Here is a 19,017-nt window from a genome sequence, read left to right as displayed (position 1 = left end):
AACAGGGTAGAAGCTCAGACCCTTCTCAGTTTCTGATTTACAATTTTGGTGATGAGGAAGGGCTGCTGTCAGAGAGACAAGAGGGTCCGGGGAGCAGCCAGCAGGACTTGAGGGAAGTCTGTGAGAACTGGTGGCAGATACGCTGACCAAACTGTATGGCCAACTGAGCAATAAATGGTCCTACACTTTGTTGCAGGTGGTTGCCGTCTGAATACTGAGAAGTGGTTCAAAGACCGAAGCCTGCGTGGTGTCTTGGTTAATGCTTTCTTCTCAGATTCCAGGGGCTTGATGTCAATCTGGCTGTCAGCCTCAGGTTGGGCCCATTTTAACAACAAATACTAGAGCTCGTCCTGGGCCAGATGAAGGCTCAGCCCCTCTTCAGAACACAGTCCCAGAAACACACACCTACACTGAGTTCAAAAGAAGGGACAGAAACCAGGAACTGGGCTTGAACTCTGACAGGCTCACTGGGGAGGTGGGGGCAGGCACCAAAGGCTTGTGAAGGAGGAACGGCGGCAGTTGGGTGTCTCATGGCTCAACCTCTCCCGCGTCTGTCCTACCCGCCTTAGACAGGTCCAGAGATGACAGCGAAGGATCTCGGAGTGTTTTTCAGTGGGTCGTGGCTCAGAGACAGACAAACCCCTGTGAGGCCACCACGGTGAGGCACTGACACTTGGGATCTTACTACGCCAGGACGAGGCTGTAACACGGACAGATAACACACTGGGCAATGAAAGTCACCCAGAGGAACCTAGGGATCCTCACAGTCCGTCCTGCCTCCTTGGGAGACTCCGTTAGTTAACCCCCCCCATGAAAACCTGGTGAGAGGTTAAGAGATGTTGTCATGACGATGGGCCAGCAGATGCCTCACATTAAGGTGGACCCCACTGAAAAATGTCACTACCGAAAAAGGTAGTGCAGAACCTACCACTCCCCGGAAAGCAAAGTGAGGTGGTGGTTAAAACAAGGGGTCCCCAGAGCTGAGCTAGGAGGCATGGGTGGTGATGAGCTCGCTGCTCAGCTGAGCGCTCTGGGTGAGCCACAACATTGGCTATTTGTTCAGCTGTGTCGCGAGCAGCTGCTGAGCAGGTAAACCTGAAAGTGGCTGTGCCTTGCTCCGTAGCATGGAGTTACTTGTTCCATCCATGTTCCCAACATCCTGTCCTCTACCCTGAGTTAAGTTGCTTCAAGGAGAAGAATAATTAGTTGGGGAAGGGGGTCATGGATTGAATTGTTCCCCAAAAATGTGTGTCAACTTGGCTAGGCCATGATTCCCAGTATCTTGTAGCTATCCACCACTTTGTGATCTGATGTAATTATCCTTTGTGTTGTAAATCCTAACCTCTATGATGTTAATGAGGCAGGATTTGAGGCACTTATATTAATGAGGCAGGACATAATCCATAGGATTAGGTTGTGTCTTGAGTCAGTCTCTTTTGAGATATAAAAGAGAGACTTCAGCAGAGAGATGGAGGACCTCATACCACCAGGAAACAAGAGCCGGGAGGGAGTGTGTCCTTTAGACCTGGGGTCCGTGCATTGAGAAGCTCCTATACTAGGGGAAGATTGATAAGAAGGACCTTCCCACAGAGCAAACAGATAAAGAAAACCTTCCCCTGGAGCTGGCACCCTGAGTTTGGACTTCTAGCCTCCTAAAATGTGAGAAAATAAATTTCTGTTTGTTACAGCCATCCACTTGTGGTATTTCTGTTACAGCAGCACTAGTTGACTAAGACAGCGGGACATGGTCTCCCTGTACCTGAGAGCGACTGAAGGCCCTATGCACCTGTCTGAGCGTGATGGACCACCTCAGGGTGGGGGGATCTCAAACTTTCATGGTTCTCCTGGTGCAGCTCTCCCGAGCTGCTGCAAGTGCCTTTGATTTAGCTAACTGCTGGGTCTGCCAATCCCCACAATGGCTGTGACAAGAAGGCCGAGGTGGCCCTACCCCTGCGAGTCCCAGGAAAGACACCCCTACGTATCACCTCCACCCCCATGCTCAGTCACCACTGAGGTGGACAAATGCAATCCAGCTGGTGCCTTGGACAGCAGGACAGAACAAACTGACTGCTCTCAGGTAGTTCCTCCAAAAACAAGGACTGGACTCGATTATTTGGACTGAACTGGGAACCAGGAGGTTTACCAGCTAGCCCAGGAGACACTGTAGGAAACCTGTGGGAGCCTACATGGGGGGCACTGTCAACCTGTGCTATTTGGCTGATGTGTGTCCTATGAAGTGGGAAGGCAAATTTGTCAACAGTAATTATCCCCAGTGCACCAGATGTACTCTCAGGACTATGCTTCTTGGGTGGGAGGTAGGCATTACCCTGCCTCTCTCTCACGAGCATGCTGACTTGCACTTTACAGGGGTGATAAGGGACCTTCAAGTGTTCAAGAAAACCCTACTGGTAAACCATGGAGCCCTCAGATGACCATGAAGATCTCTGCAAAACGAGGCTGCCTTGGTTACTGGAGGGACTGTTGTTGCTGGCTGCCACCGAGTCAGCCCTGATTCATGGCAACCCCATGCACAGCAGAACAAAATGCTGCCCAGTCCTGGAGAAGCCCTGAGAGTATGGCCCCCGGACACCCTTTTAGCTCAGTAATGAAGTTACTCCTGAGATTAACTGTTCAGCCAAAGTTTAGACAGCCCCATAAAAGAAAATGAGACTAATGGGGCACAACAGCCCAGGGACAAGGACTATGAGACAGGAGGGGACAGGAAAGCTGGTAATAGGGAACCCAAGGTCAAGAAGGGAGAGTGTTGACGTGTCGTTGGGTTGTTAACCATTGTCACAGAACAATACGTGTACTGTTTAATGGGAGACTATTTGTTCTATAAACCTTCATCTAAAGTACAATAAAAAAAATTAAAAAGAAAATGCTGCCCAGTCCTGTGCCATCCCCATGATTGGTTATGGATCAGACCACAGGGATCCACAGGGTTTTCATTGGTTTATTTTTGAAAATAGACTTCCAGGCCTTTCTTTCTAATCCATCTTAGGGCGGAAGCTCCGCTGAAACCTATTCAGCATCACAGCAACATGAAAGCCTCCACTGACAGACGGGTGGGAGCTGAGCATGAAGTGCCTTAAAACCAAAACCCATTGCTGTCAAGTTGATTCTGACTCATAGTGACCCTATAGGATAGAGAAGAACTGCCCTATAGGGTTTCCAAGGAGCACCTGGTGAATTTGAACTGCTGACCTTTTGATTAGCAGTCGTAGCTCTTAACCACTACACCACCAGGGTTTCCTGAAGTGCATTGGCAGGTATCAAATCCTGGTCTCTCTCATGGAAGGCAAGAACTCTACCGATGCACCAACGTCCCCTCCAGAGGGATAACACTGATTATTCATAGGTACATTGTGGGTGGTTTTACTTACAATGGAAGTCATTCAACTAGAAAAGGTGGTACAAAATTCATCCCTGACTTTAGCTGAAGTGATCGAGGATGCCAACTAGGCCCTGGAAGACACTCGGGTCAGCCTCAACTCATTAACCAAGGTTGTATGGATGACGGAATTCCCTAGACTTTCTCCTTGTGGGCCAAGGCAATGTCTATGCGGTTGCTGACACATCTTGCTGTGCTTGGATCAATGCCTTGGGCCTGATGGAGAAGTCAGTCAGAAGTTTAAGAAGAAAGCCACCTGGCTTTGTGGAGTTTATTCAGCTGGCGGGATCTGGGACTCTGGGGGCATATGGCTGAGGTCAGCACTGCAGACATTGCTCAGAGTCCTGCTGACAATGAACCAAAAAACCCCAAACCCATTGCCATCGGGTCAATTCCGACTCACAGCGACCCTATAGGACGGAGTAAAACTGCCCCAAATGCTTTGTGAGACAGATCAAACACCTGGTACCCGCTCTCCCCTTTCCTTTGCTCATGTCTCCTCACCTCTCCAAACTCTAAAAGTTGGAGGATGCCAAGCCTCCATTCTCAAACTTACCTCTCTCCACACTCATTCCATGTTGACACTGACCAGCGGTTTTAAAAACAATCTATGTGCAGATGACTCCCACATTTTGTGTCTCAGGCCAGACCCCTCCCCTGCACTTCCAATTAACTTTTCCTACCTGCCTCCTCAAATCTCCACTTGGATGCCTCATAGCCACCTTAATTCTTTACAGGTCCTTCCCAGACCAAACTCTTCACTTTTCCCCGCCCTTGCTCTGTCCCCACACCAACCTGCCTCTCCCCCTATCTTTGTAAATTGAACCACCAATCACCTGGATATTCAGAATGAAAACTGTGCGGTCATCCTGGACACCAATTTCTCTCTCACACCACCATCCCGTCCACCTGCAAATTCAGTTGGCTCTACCTTCAAAGCACCTAGAATCCAACCATTGATCACTATTTCCACTACCACAACCCAGGCCCGAGCCTCCACTACTCCTGCCAGGGTTTCCGGGTTGGTTTCTCTGCTTTCCCCATTGGCCTTATACATAAGATCCCCAACATTATAGTCAAAGTGATAACAGAAACCAGACTGTGTCCCTCTCCTGCTCCAAACCTTCACGTGGCTCCCATCACATGCAGAATAAAAACCAAGGGCCCTGCCATGGCCCCTGTTATAATAAAAGAAACTGAGGCCCCAGATTGATAGGTTCTTCTGAGTACATGGGAAATTCACAAAAGTCACTGAACAATGTGGAATGCACCCAGACAGCTAAGAAGGAAAAAGGGGTGAGACATGGTGATCATAAAATCTCAAGCCCCCTCTGGGATAAGACAACTGTGACAACCATGAATCCTTTCAAAGTTCACCTTGTGCAAAGAAATCAACTTCACCAAAGAGTAAACTAGCCTTTGCCTTTGTTTCCGGAAGAGACAATTCTAATCCTTTGGCATTTCCTGAGTAATCAAGATATTTCTGCCAGGCCACAAAGCTCATCTGGCAATCTCAGGGAAGAAACCAAAAAAACCAAACCTGTTGCCGTTGGGTTGACAACCATGATTTAATTGTGCTGAGGTTAGACAACAGTTAATATTCTACTCTGTATTTACTCCTTTCTCTTTAAAATTCTCATTGTAACGAACCTAAGATGGAATCCTCCATTTCTCTGAACAGGAGGTTTTTCCTGTAGGCATACAAATTAATTGCTTGAATAAACCCTATATGATTTAATCTCTTTGTGATTTATTTTTTTAAAGTTATGGTGCCAGAAGTGGGATCCAGAGAACACAACCAAGGAACCTTCGCTGCTAGTGAGAGATCAAATGCAGTACCCATGAGGGTCCCTTGTGCCCAATTGTTCCGTCACCAGAACCTAAGAACTTGATGAGTTTTTCCTGCATTAAGAGTTCCACTCTACTTGTGTTAAACTCTCTGGGTTTATATCTGAACAATTTTGGATGTCTTTTCCTTAGTAAGTCATGCTTTCATTCTATTTGGGGTAAAGTGCATGAATCCTGTGCCTTCAGACAGCTGTTTGACGGGGACCTCATCTTAGGGATTCTAACATGGGCTTCTTCTGTTCTCATTCCAGAGCTGCATGTTTCTTGGAAGTCAGTTGGCTATATCAAGGGTTGAACTTGCAGTGGCACTTTGGGGAACTTCTGTTTGGCATCCAGGTTTCGTTATTGTTCCCATTTGCTTTATTCAAACACTCTCCTTGGATTGGGTCTGATAAAGAAAGTTGGATTGGGTCCCACAGAGGCCTCAGGTAGTTTTTAAAATGGGTTCAGTTGAGTCCAGAAGGTCTGGGACTCCTCCATCTGGGATTTTAGCAAGTTATATGTTTAACAATTATAGATCCAGAACCTGTTTTGTTTTGTTTTTCTGTCAAAATAGGTCAACCTTACTGAAGATAACTCACTGTAGGGAACTGCGTTTCTGTTTGCTTTGTTTTTATTGTGCTGTCTAGAAGTGTTGTGCTGTCTAAAATTGTTGATTGTCATAAAAAGGTGAATCATAGGGCAGAACAGAGGCATACAGGCCCTATAAACCTCTCGTTCAAGCTGGCTTCGTAGACCAATGAGTCCTGGTTGTCCCCAGACCAGCATCCACTCTGCTGTGGGTCACCTACAAAGCCAGATAAGGTTCTCCTTCCATCTCAGTTTGGCTTCGATCCAGAAAGAGCATTCTCTTTAGTTTTCTACCGGCCACCAGGTTGGGGGTCCGAGACCAACTGCTGACAGCTCTCACAGGTTCATTTAAGTCTCAGTCCTCTCCTCTTCTAGGAAAAACTGCTTCCTAGGTGTTCTCTCATTGCTAATTCTGTGCCTAACTTTCTAAATGGCATAATTTCACTAAAGATGACTTGGGCCTTCAATGATCACTTTGGGAAAGTTTTTTTTTCATATAAATTAGTTCATTTTAAAAGTCCACTGAAAAAAGGAAGGGGTACTTATTTCGATTGATATAATGAGGCTTCAGAAACACAAAATTATTCTTAAAAAAGAAAAAAAGATTAGGAAAAACTGCTTCCTATGTGTTCTCTCATTGCTAATTCTGTGCCTAACTTTCTAAATGGTATAATTTCACTAAAGATGACTTGGGCCTTCAACGATCACTTTGGGAAACATTTTCTCATATAAATTAGTTCATTTTAAAAGTGCACTGAGAAAAGGAAGGGGTACTTATTTTGAGTGATGTAATGAAGCTTCAGAAACACAAAACTATTCTTAAAAAAGAAAAAAGATTCCTTGAAGCATGCAGAAGATAAGGTTATGTATGTGCAATATTTTCCTACTTCCAGATGTTATTACCAAATAAAATTATAATATCCCTTCAAGAAGCTTTTATTCTGATTGGTTTAGAGATAAATAAGTACTTATATAAAATGAATATTCCTAAAAGTCCCAGAAATTAAGAACATTAAACCTCAAATGTTTCCAAACTTAAAAAAGAGGTATTATAGACATTAGTCCAGAAACTTTTTAAAAATTGAAGTTCACATAATTTAGATAAATCTTAGGCAAACTAGACAAGTTTCATAATTTTAGTTTAATAAAAACAGCTACGTTTTCTCTGAGTCACCATTGTTAAGTATAATATAAGTGTACATTTTTATTCTACTTGGGTATGCTTCTCCTAACTCATACAAGTTTACTGATAGAACAAGCTAGCATTACTTCTACTAAATATTTAAGGTTATGAAAAATATAAATTTGTGTTTAAACAAACAGTATCATAATTATAACAAAATTTATTTCAACAGGAATTACGTTTTATGGCTTCAAGAAAATTTCCAAGTTCTTTAGGTAACTTAAAACCTTGGACTGATAGTAAATTGAGTTAATTTATGGATATTCATTATTATTTAAGTTTATGTACTTCTGCTTTTTTATTTTTATATGCCACCAAAATGCTTTTTATCTTTATATTTGGGTCTGCTAATAAATGTGCTCATGGTTTTGTTTTTTTTTTTGACACTTTAAGAAGTAGTGCTACAAGAAATGTTACTTCTTAGAATCAAAACTAAGATTTGATAGGTTTACTTATAAGATTTTAAAAGAACTTTAGTATCAAATAGCATGTAAAGTAAAATGTAGTTTTCTCTCTGTTAAAATGACAAAATTTTCTTTAATTACTGGGTTGCTCTTAGTACTAGTGGCACAGTGGTTAAGTGCTTGTCTGCTAACCAAAAGCTCAGTGGTTCAAACTCACCAGCCGCTGGGCTGGAGAAAGATGTAGCAGTCTGCTTCCGAAAAGATTTACAGCCAAGAAAACCCTATGGGGCAATTCTAGTCTGTCCTAGAGGGTCACTATGAGTCAGAATCAACTCGATGGCAACGGGCTTGGTTTATTTTTTCTTTTTTCCTTATTAAGAAGTAAAAGGTGAATTGTATCTTCTGTGTAATCTGCCAAAAAGGCAAAGATTCTGCGCTTCATCAGAATAAGCTCCCGAGCTTGAGCTGACCTTATCAGGCCCTCGATGGTTTACGAAAACCAAGTCTAAGGGTTTTTACAATCATATTATCTTCTATATTTACTTTTAAAAGATGCTTTTATTGTCACTTCAGTAAATAGTTATCCAAGGGCTTTCTCAGTGACCTACGACCCTACTTAACTAAATGTTAAAAACTCCTGACAGCGTTTGGTATTTCACCCTTCCAAGTCTAACCCTCCCAGAAGTCCCCCGGAAAGGCATAAAAGATTTGTTTTTTCCCACTTTGTACGGGGAGAAGTGCTAGAAATAATTCAGTTTTTTGATGTGTTATGAGTAGCATGAGAAGTGTTGTCAAATCTGAGAACATGCCTAATTTCTTCAGGTTAAAATCTGTATGGGTGTCAGGGTCCTTGCTGTGTCCTGGAGATATTTTACCTGATATTAGACAACAAAAGTATAGTATTATCAGTCATCATTCAGTTACTTTTTTTAATTGTTAACTTGGTGGCGACGTTAATGTGAATCTAGCATCATCTAGGCCGGTGGTTTTCAACTAGGGATTTACAGCGCTAACCTATGGAGTTTTACTAATATTCAGATGGTTAGAACCTACTCCAGGTTACCAGATCTCTTTACTTGATAATCCTGGTATATTCTTGATGTAGCCTAACTATATACTTAATCCGTTGCCGTCAATTCCGACTCACAGCGACCGTATAGGACAGAGTAGAACTGCCCCATAGGGTTTCCAAGGAACGCCTGGTGGATTCAAACTGCCGACCTTTTGGTTAGCAGCCGTAGCTCTTAACCACTACGCCACCAGGGTTTCCAACTATATACCAAGTAACTATGTACTTGGTATCATTTACGTTATGTTTCAGGATCATTACATGTTATGTCTGAAGTTCCTTTCTCTCTAAAGATTATGTTCACACATTTTCATAAATTAGGTATAATATCCACTCTTCTTTGAAAATAGGGTTAATCATTATGCTCAGAGATATTCTTCTATCTAAAATTTTTTGAATTGACTTTATTTTGCTTTGCATACCACAGAAACAATCAAATTTCCTCATCAACTGCATTATTTTTGTAATAAATTCTCATCAGCTCTTTCACTTTTAAAAATTGTTAAATGGTAAGTTACCCGTGGCGGTTTCAAGACTTATCATCTACAGTTTTTTTTTACTTTGATGATGCCTTGAAAGTGCCAGAGTATCTCAACAAAGAGAGACTACCTCAGAGACCTACGAAAAAGACTATACCAAATATTTTGTGCATAGACTCCCAATGACACTAGCTTGAACAACTGGACTGAATCAAGATTTCCAGAACTCTCGTGGAGAAACTGAGGGGTGCATGAGATGGCAAACCAAAGACTGAGTGGAACAGAAATTCATCACATACAACTGAGTGGACTGAAAGATTATTATAGGTTTTGTTTAGAGTACTGCTGTTTAATGTTCTCTTTTCCAAATATAAAGAATCTCTTTTTCTTAACTGTAACTCATGATAATTTAGTAGACTATGCTATTGTCATGTGTCTGTCAGTCTGTCGTACTGTGGGGGCTTGCATGTTGCTTGCTGGAAGCTATGCCACCAGTATTCAAATACCAGCAGGGTCATCCATGAAAGACAGGTTTCAGCTGAGCTTCCAGACTAAGACAAACTAGGAAGAAGGACCCAGCGGTCTACTTTTGCAAAGAATTAGCCAGTGAAAACCTTATGAATAGCAGCAGAACATTGTCTGATATAGTGCTGGAAGATGAGCCTCTCAGGTTGGAAGGCACTCAAAAGATGACTGGGGAAAAGCTGCCTCCTCAAAGTAGAGCTGACCTTAATGATGTGGACATCATACTTGGTAAAGCAGAGGGTCAACAAAAAAGAAGACAACCCTCAACGAGATAGATGGACACAGTGGCTGCAACAACGGGCTCGAGTATAACAACGATTATGAGGATGGCACAGGACAGGGCAGTGTTTCATTCTGTTGTACGTAGGGTCACTATGAGTCAGAACTGACTCGACGGTACCTAACAACAACAACACGCTGTTGTGAACAAAAATGAAATGTTTATCTTTTTCTCTCCGCCTGATCCTCTGGAATTGGAAAACTCTTAATGAGCGTTCTTAATTTTATAGCAATGGAATTATTTACATAAGTTTGGTAAGAACTTAATTGGACATAACTGGAAACCTTGGTTATATAACCAAGCTTTGATTAGAACATCATATTTAAAAATGATGCTCATAAGATCAGGTATAACAAGACACTTTTAAGGAGCTAAGGTTGACTTTACGGAGCCAGTGTTTACAAAGTCCTCCCAGGGAAACTGGCCTATACCTGGCTTCCAGGTCCCCAGCCTTACAGGTGAGTAAGGAAGGTTACTTCCTGGCAGGCCCAGGAACCTTATGATATTTTGGGACCTTGAAAAGAGAGGAACTCACCCAAAACTGTGAGTACTATAGGTGAAATCTGGTGACAAGTTCTCGGCTTGGCTTCCTAGCCTCAAGAGGCTGTTATGAGCTCAATCTGAGACTCCTTATGAAAATTCCCAGCAAAGCAGACTTAGAAGGCCATGTGATAAATTACCACTCTTGCTGCACCATGTAAATGGTGATGGACAGCCTTATTTTTAGATCAAGGATAACTCTGCTTTGAGATTGTCTTTTGATCAAAGGAGGGTGACTGCAGAGAGAAAGTTTATGTTTCAATAGAAAATTACAGCAAGCCCTGTGGGCTGTCAGATTCTGGTGTTGTTCATTGTCTTTGAGCTGTTTTACATCTGTGTGAACTATCTACAACTACTGGTTTTGTTTTCTACCTGCAGATTGAGCTGGTTCTTGTTACAGAGCTTTTACCTATGTGTCTACATGTAATCAGTCACCCAAAGGGAAAAATAGACCAACAATGTAAAAACAAGAGAACAAACTATTGCCCATTTAGACGCAGCACTAAGTTGAAGTTTAACAGAATCTCTAACCGGAAAGTAAACTTATAGGTTGCTCAGCTAGGGGAAGAGTTCCTTTAGTCTTGTGTTGGGAGATACACTTTCATATTAAAAACGGTATAAGACAAACACCTGGAGGAACAGAGTAACAGGGGCAGAGGTCTGGGGACCCAGCTTTCAGGGGACATCTAGGTCAACTGGTGTAACAAAGTTTATTAAGAAAATGTTCTGCATCCTATTTTGGTGAGTGGCATCTGTGGTCTTAAAAGCTAGCGCGCGGCCATCTAAGATGCATCAATTGGTCCCAACCCACCTGGAGTAAAGGAGAATGAAGAACACCAAAGACACAAGGAAAGTATTAGCTCTAGAGACAGAAAGGGCCACGTAAACCAGAGACTTCATCAGCCTGAGACCAGAAGAACTAGATGGTGCCTGGCTACCACCAATGACTGCCCTGACAGGGAACACAACAGAGGGTCCCTGATGGAGCAGAAGAGAAGTAGGGTGCAGAACTCAAATGCTAGTAAAAAGACCAGACTTAATGGTCTGACTGAGACTAGAGGAACCCCCGAAAGCATGGCCCCCGGATTCTCTGTCAACCCAGAACTAAAACCATTCCCGAGGCCAAGTCTTCAGACAAAGATTAGACTGGACTATAGGATATGAAATGATACTCATGAAGAGTGTGCTTCTTAGCTCAAGTAGATACATGAGACCGAACGGGCAGCTCCTGCCCGGAGGCGAGATGAGAAGGCAGAGAGGGTCAGGAGCTGGTTGAATGGACATGGGAAATCCGGGGTGGGAAGGAGGAATGTGTTGTCACAGTACAGTATAGGGAGAGCCAATTAGGGTCACAAAACAATGTATGTATGAATTTTTGTATGGGAGACTAACTTGAATTGTAAACTTTCACTTAAAGCACAATTTAAAAAAAATGGTATTAGAGATAGTAGCATTAGAATTAGAAAATTCAGTGCCACAACTTAGCTGCTGAATTGGCCAAAGTAAAACCAGAAGCACCATGGCATTTATTCCCCTAGCTAAATTTCAGTTCTGGGTCTTTGGCTCAGGGGAATTTTTCAAACCTTGGGTATTGTCCACTTAGTCATGGAGTATAGTCACCTTCCTAACATGTGTGAGCTCATGATCTTCACTGCACGTGAGCAGCCGCTGAGATCACAAATGGTACCACCATCAGCAGCCGACAGAAGCAAGGGGGACAACACGCTCAGGCATCAGACTGTGTTGATGAAGATCTCCACTAGTGGCAACCAAGATATCTGGTCAAGCTCTCAGTATCCCTGCGAGGATGATCCCAGGTGGGACTGTTAATAATAAGGGAAACTGAGGCCCCAGATTGATCGTGTCCTCTGAGTACACAGGAAACTCACGGAGGTCACTGACCAATGTGGAATGTACTCATGTTGCTAACAAGGAGACAGGGTGGAGACATGGTGACCATAAAATCTGCAACCCCTTCTGGGATAAGACATCTGTGACAACCATGAGTCCATGTCCACCTTGTGCAAAGAATTTAACTTCACCGCAGAGTGAACTTAATCTTTGCCTTTGTTTCCCGAAAAGACGATTCTAATCCTTTGGAGTTTTCTGAGTGATCGAGCTATTTCGGCCAGGTCCCAAAGCCTGCCTGGCAATCTCAGGAAAGAAAGAAACCATGATTTGTGTTAAGGTTAGACAACAGCTAATATGCTTCTCTGTACTTGCTCCTTTCTCTTTATAATTCTCATTGTAGCCAATCTAAGATGGAACCCTTTGTTTCTCTGAACAGGAAGTTTTCCCTATGTGCATACAAATAAACTGCTTGAACAAACCCTGTGTGATTTAATCTTTGTGCTTTGATTGCTTTTTGACACCCCCAAGGCCCAGCATCATCACTGCCCTCATCCCCCGTGGTTCATTCTGTTCATCTGGCCATGAATGCCACCCCGATGCCCGGAGTTCTGCCTGTCTCAGGGCCTCCACCTGTGCCCACCCACCCAAGGCCTCTTGTGGCTGACTCGCCAGCCCTCTGAGCTCTTCTAACGTGGCCACCTGAGAGAGGCCCGGGCTGGCGTCTCCTGATGGCCACATAAGTGGCTGACTTTGTCACACGCTCATGTATCCGTCCCCTAATTAGGTCTGTCTCGCTGCTCTCTCCCAGCACCTAGAACAGCGCCCGGGTGCTCGACAGGCGTTTCTTAACTGATGAACCAATGCATGGGACTCTGGTGGGTGGGCCACCATGTTAGTGTCCTCACGCAGGCCTGAGCACTGCTCTCCTCTGCGCCACCACGTCCACTTGTGCTGCGTTCACCAGGCTGCCGTTGATTCAGGGGTGGGCGAGTGATCAGGTAGCCTGCCCTCCTGCTCCTGGCCCAGGGGGACCCTCCAGGCCCACTCTGGCCAGACCTGCACCTGTCCCAGCTCTGTCTTGGCCTGTCTCCCGGGCAGGCAGCAGCCTTGGTTGGGAAGCCCCGACACGGGGGTGGGGATCCCCAGCGTGGAGCCTACCTTTGTACCAGCTGACGATGGGCTTGGGCGTGCCTGTCACAAGGCAGGCCAGCTTGACTGTCTCCCCCAGCTCAGCTGTGCAGTCTGCCAGCTCCTCTTCGAAATCCGGGGGACCTGAGGACACACAGGGCGGGGCTCTAGACCTCTGTGGGGGCGTCTGGGCTCATGAGTGGGCCTGAGTGGAGCCTGGGCAGCCCTGGGGAGACCGATGCCCGTCCCTGTGTCAGATTTCAGGGCCCGACTTCTTGCTTTTCGGAAGCCCACGTCAGAGGACAGGGTTGCTAGAGGGACCGACCTCAGTGTCTTCACCCAGGGCCCCACACTCAGGGGCCGGTGGGAGCCGAGGTTGAGCGAGACAGGCTGGGTGTTAGTGGGGAGTGGTGGGGACGGTGAAAAGGAGCGTGTTCGCCCACCGGGTTGGATGGGGAGCGGCTATCTGTCCCTGGACCACTGTCGGGAGAGTGAGGCCCAGGGCTGCTAGAGCGTCTCCGCTCCCTGAACTCTGCTCCAGGGCCCTGTGCACAGAGCCCAGGACACCGCCTGTCTCTTGGCCCTACTCTGTGTGACCCAAGGCCTCCAGGGGGGTTCCTGTCCTCCTCCCCACGCTCAGGTCACGGTCAGCTAACACCCAGCTTGAGGGGACCTGATGTCAAATTGGCTGGAACGCTGAGTGAGTGAGAGGCCTTGGGGAGGGGGCACCATGGAGGTCAGGCTGGCTTCAGGCCCCGGGGCTGCAGCCATTGCGCCCACACTGAGCTGACCCAGGGTGAGGACCAAGCTGTCTCCCCGCAAGAAAGGGCCCAGCCTATTGTGCCTACCCAGGGAGTGGGGCAAGGGCCGAGCATTCAGGCACCCCAGGCTTCAGGGACGCGCCGGTCTGGGTGGCACCCGAGCCAGACAGTTGGGCACCCAAGGGCCTCCCACCCCCACCCAGGAGGCACTCACGCCAGACGGGCAGGGCCAGGCGCTGCTGGATGCTGCAGATCTCCTTCACCCACGAGTTCTTGATGATGACCGTGCGTGCCTGCAGCAGGTACTTGCGTACCGAGTCCTCTCGCTCGTGCCACACCTCGAAAGCACGATCGTCACCCTCCACCTGGTCGTTCAGGTCGATGCTGCTCAGCTGGGGGGGCATCAGCGGGAGGGCAGTCAGCGTGCAGCAGGTGCCCATGCTCCCGAGGGTATGCGTCCAGGTAGAGGTGTGCACCAATGGGGCCATGTCAGCACAGCGCTCTCACCTCCTCGCTCCTGCCCTAGCTGCCCACGGATCCCTCCAGGACACGGGACCTGGGGGCTGCTGCCAGAGCTGGGACTCTGCCCACGGAGAAGAGCAGGGAAAGGCCCTGAGCCCCCCGGGGCCGTCCTGAGGCTCCCTCTGGGACAGCAGCCCCAGGACTGGCCTCTGGTATCAGTCTCTGTCCTTGCCTGGGCACCAGGAACCTCCGTGGACGGGACACGGCCCTCCTTCCCGCACAGCCCCACTTTCTATAGAACGGTCCAGTGGCCACCCGGCAGCCCCGCAAACCTTCATCATATTCCTGAAGACATAGCTGAAGGTGTCGGTCCTCGAGTCCCGCTTGGGCTTACAGATCACCAGGTGGTTGGGGAAGAGGAAGACATGGCGGTTGTGCCCTTTCCAGGGCATCCGGGCACCGGGCGCCCCTTCCCACACAATGAAGTGGCCCTGGGGATGCGGTCAGGTGTGGTCAGGGAGTCCCCCTCACCAGGGTACAGCCCTCCCGCCCCGTGCACCCCACCCTCCACCATCCAGAGCCCCGCACTGGCACCCCGAGGAAACATGGGGGAGGGTCGCGGCCAGACCTGCCGCATGGGCTCGCCCAGGGCCTCCAGGGTGCCCGGGTAGTTCTCTATGAGTGACACGTGCAGCTTGTTCTCGGCGCGCTGGGGCAGGGCCGACACCATGGCGTAGGCCTGTTCCAGCAGCGCGCAGTTCTGCCCGTTCCTCGCCTTGTTACGGATCAGGTCCTGCCACGCAGCAAGGAGGTGGGTCAGAGGCTGCGGCCCCTGAGCCGGGAGACAGGAACGGGGCCGGGGGCAGGGCAGCGGCAGGGCCTGCGCACCTTGAGGATGGTCTGGTACTGCTGGATCCGCTCGGTGGGCTGCTCCAGGTAATGCTGCAGCGGCGGAGGCGGGGGCTGCGAGGGGTCTGCCGCACACAGCACCTCCTCAGCGTATTTCTGTCAGAACCACAGGGCGGGTCTCAGGGCAGGGACGGGAAGTCCCGGAAGGACCCCACTGCACGCACCCAGCCTGGAGCCACGCAGGCTCTGAGGAGGACAGGCGGAGGCCGGGACTTGTGTGGGGCCCCAGGGGGCAGGGATGAAGACAGGAGTCAGGGGACGCTGCCCACCCCGCCACCCCACCAGGCCTGGAGTGGCTGGCAGTGCAGGGAGGGCCCTGGAGAGCTGATGGACCAGGGCCTCGGGAGTGGCCTACCCACAGGACCAGCAACCCATGGGACTCATTAGCCCTCACCCATACTGGGCAACAGTCAGCGTCACCCTCAGACAGGTGGGGGGCATGAGGCTCAGGCAGGTGGAACAAGCAGCCCGGGGAGTGTAGATCTGGGGGGTGGGCTCTGTCCGCTTTCCTCACGAGGCCAGGGCCCAAGGAGGGGTCTAGGCAGGGCTGTGGTGGGGGCTGAGGCTCAGAGAAGATGAACACGGGCTTGGTGGATGATGGATGGGCCTCACGGGGCGGCTGGGGTGAGCTGAAAACTGGAGGCCTAGGAGCAGGGTGGGGCGGGCAGGGCTGGGGCTCCTCCAGGCTGGGGGCAGGTGGCACCTTGTAGAACTCCTGGACAGCCGTGCTGACAACCACCGACTCGGCCTGCACACGGCCCACCAGGAACTCCAGGTACTTCGCAAAGGCTGCCTTGTTCTTGATGAAGCACATGGCCACGTCATCATCACTGTCACACTTCTGCAGCTCCTTCAGGAAGCTGCGTGGCGGGGACGGCAGTCAGGGGTGAGGTCCAGGCCCAGCAAAGCCAGAGGGGCCTCGAGTGACATCAGGACCTGCCACCTGCCCCGCCCACCCAGCCCTGAGCCTTCAGCTTCGGGAGGAAACAGGTAGAGCCCTGCCCAAGGGCTGGTTTCCTGGCAGTCCTGGAGAGCTGAGAGTCAGTGCCAGGCTGCAGGGGGCGTGTGCGTATGGGTGTGTGTGTATGCAGGTGTGCGTGTGTGTACAAGTGAGCACATGTACATATGTACACGGGTGTAAGCACGCATGTGTGTGTGCATGTGGTAGGTATGAACATGGGTGTGGGTGTGCGTGTCTGTGTGGGTGGACACGTGTGCAGTGTGCACGTGTGTGGGTGAGTGTGCACATACATGAATGCATGTGTGTGAGGCGTGTATGTGTGCATGTTGACATGCGTTTCAGGTGTGTGCGTGCAGACATGCATGTGTGTGTGTACATGCATGCAGCAGTACATCGTATGCATGTGCACACGTGTGTATGGGTGGATGTGTATGCACAGATGGTGCGCACATGTATGCTGGCATGTGTGTGTATTTGCAGGTATACACATGTGTGTTGGTGTGCACACATATGCAGATGTGTACATGTATTCGCAGGTTCGAAGGTACATGCAGCATGCACACTTACGTGACTGCACACGCACATAGGCACTGTGTACAGGTCTGAGAACATACATGTGTATGCATATGTATTCTGTATGCACATTGCACAGGCATGCATGTGTGTGCAGATGTGTGTGTGCAGGTGTGCACACACCTGGACATGAGGCACACTCGTCAGCAGGCAGGTATACTGCAGGTGTCCTCGTGGAAGCTCCTCAGGGTACACAGGTGTGCACTGACGGGGTCACGTCAGCGCACCGGTTCTCACCTCCTCTGCTCCTGCTCTAGCTGTCGCCTCTTGCCCGCCCACCACAAGGGCCGGCCCCTGGGTCCACCTGTATGTGGAGCACCCAGCCCACCTGCTGTGGAAGTGGCCGATGTCCTGCACGTTGCGGAAGATGACCGCCTTCTGGCTGGCCACGGCGGCGGGCGCGTGGGGACAGCGCTCCAGGTGCTGCATGTGGTGGGCCTGCAGGAACTGCAGCATGCTGACAAAGGTCTGCTCCGAGCTCAGCAGGTCCTGGATGACGGAACTGGGGGAGCGAGAGGGAGGCCATGGGGGGCCTGCCTCCTGTGCTGGGGCCAGGGCACCGTGTGCTTGGAGGCAAAGTCTGTCCCCTCTCCAGGCCTGTCTCTTCACCTGCTAGACGGGGGCCTGGACTCGGCAACTCCCTCTATTTCCATCTCCTTATTGAGTGCAGCCTGCCACCTACCGTCATAAACGGGCAAGACAGCATATGGCCTCACACGCCTCCCGCCCTGGCAAGGCTGCCCCTGCCGCTGTGAGGTCCTGAGGCAAGGACTCCTACAGCCCCAAGCCTGCTCAGCGTGAGCCCACAGTGAACACCAGGAGCCAGGAGCAGAGTCAGGCCCCTGGCCTGCTTTCCTTCGGCCTCAGCTCCATCCCCAGGAGGCGGCTGTGGAATTAGCTATTCAGAAGTTCCCAAAGGGTTCCAGATTTCCCATAAAACACTATGGCCAGGACCCTAACGCCCTCCAAAGCCAGGGCCTGAGCCCCGTATGAGGGCAAGCGTCAGAGCGCACCGTGAGCCCAGGGCAGCCCTCTCCCACCCAACCCACCTCTCACCTCAGCCTCATCTTGTATTCGTCCTCAGACATGACCTCCCCAGGGAACTCAGGAGCCTCGGCAGTCCCCAACTCGGGCGAGAGCTGGTGAGAACCAGGACTGGGTCATACAGTGGCCTGCCTGCGCCACCACAAGGTGGCAGGGCCGTGGGCAGGGCCAGAAAGGGGTCAGGCTTGCTGTTGCTTCCCCTACCCCCACCTCAGGCCCCAGGCACCTTGAGCCTCCTGTCCAGGTAGGCGGGCGACACCCAGCCTTGCCGTGAGGGGCTGGACTTGGTGGGCTTGGTGCGCACAAGCCAGCGCAGTGGGTGTGCGGAGTCCAGGACCTCCACATACTGGCCCTCCCTCAGCGTGATGGCGTCCTGCTCTGCCCCCAGTGGAAGGTAGTCGGCCGTGACCACATAGATGTCAAAGATCTGGGTGGGAGTCAGAAAAACGCAGAGAAGGCTAAGCAGGCCTCCCAAGGCCCCAACAACCCCTGGGGTCCTCAGAGACCCCAACCTGCAGGGCAGGGGCTGGCCCAGAAATCATTCCACACACCTGCTGGCTCCCACCTCCACGAGAACAGCAGGAATGTGGGTAACCCATGCCTTCCCCCCAGGTCAAGGCTGCCTATCCTTGGTTCTCGCTCACTGCCTGTTTCCCTGTGACCCTACAAATGCACAAACATAGCACCCCTAACCCTAACACGAACAGTAGGCACCAGATGCATCGTCTGAACGAATGAAGGAATGAACAAACAAATGGATTTTACCAGCAGGCAGGCTCGCTGCAGTCACTGGGTGGTGAGGACCACCATTCCAGGCCAGACCCAGAGCCTGCTACCCCACGAGGCCCGTGGGGGCTCTGGTCCCCTCCGGGGGCTCTGGTCCCCTCTGGGGGCTCTGGTCCCCTCCGGGGTCCTGTCCTTTTCTGCGCTCTTGGAGCACTCTAGAAAGCACTGTTTCTTTCTTTTCCTTCCCTCTTTTCTTTTAACTTGGGGGTCAATGGGCATTACATAGAGAAGGAAGCCATCCTGTGTGGGG

The 19,017-nt window shown here is 49.5% G+C and overlaps 1 protein-coding gene across 1 annotated transcript in view; it reads right to left on the bottom strand.

Annotated features, from left to right (window-relative positions):
- Positions 1-19,017, bottom strand: part of OBSCN (obscurin, cytoskeletal calmodulin and titin-interacting RhoGEF) — a 172,404-nt gene that overhangs the window by 33,294 nt on the left and 120,093 nt on the right. The window contains 9 exon segments of the mRNA XM_012557952.1: positions 13,302-13,415; positions 14,247-14,424; positions 14,827-14,985; positions 15,123-15,287; positions 15,383-15,499; positions 16,107-16,263; positions 17,266-17,439; positions 17,994-18,076; positions 18,208-18,408. Coding sequence (XP_012413406.1) covers positions 13,302-13,415; positions 14,247-14,424; positions 14,827-14,985; positions 15,123-15,287; positions 15,383-15,499; positions 16,107-16,263; positions 17,266-17,439; positions 17,994-18,076; positions 18,208-18,408 — 1,348 coding nt within the window.

This window comes from Trichechus manatus, unplaced genomic scaffold (genome assembly GCF_000243295.1).
Source record: "Trichechus manatus latirostris isolate Lorelei unplaced genomic scaffold, TriManLat1.0 scaffold00128, whole genome shotgun sequence".
NCBI classification, from domain to species: Eukaryota; Metazoa; Chordata; class Mammalia; order Sirenia; family Trichechidae; genus Trichechus; species Trichechus manatus.
Note: the sequence above shows the minus strand (reverse complement) of the source record. Positions and strands in the feature narration are given on the sequence as shown.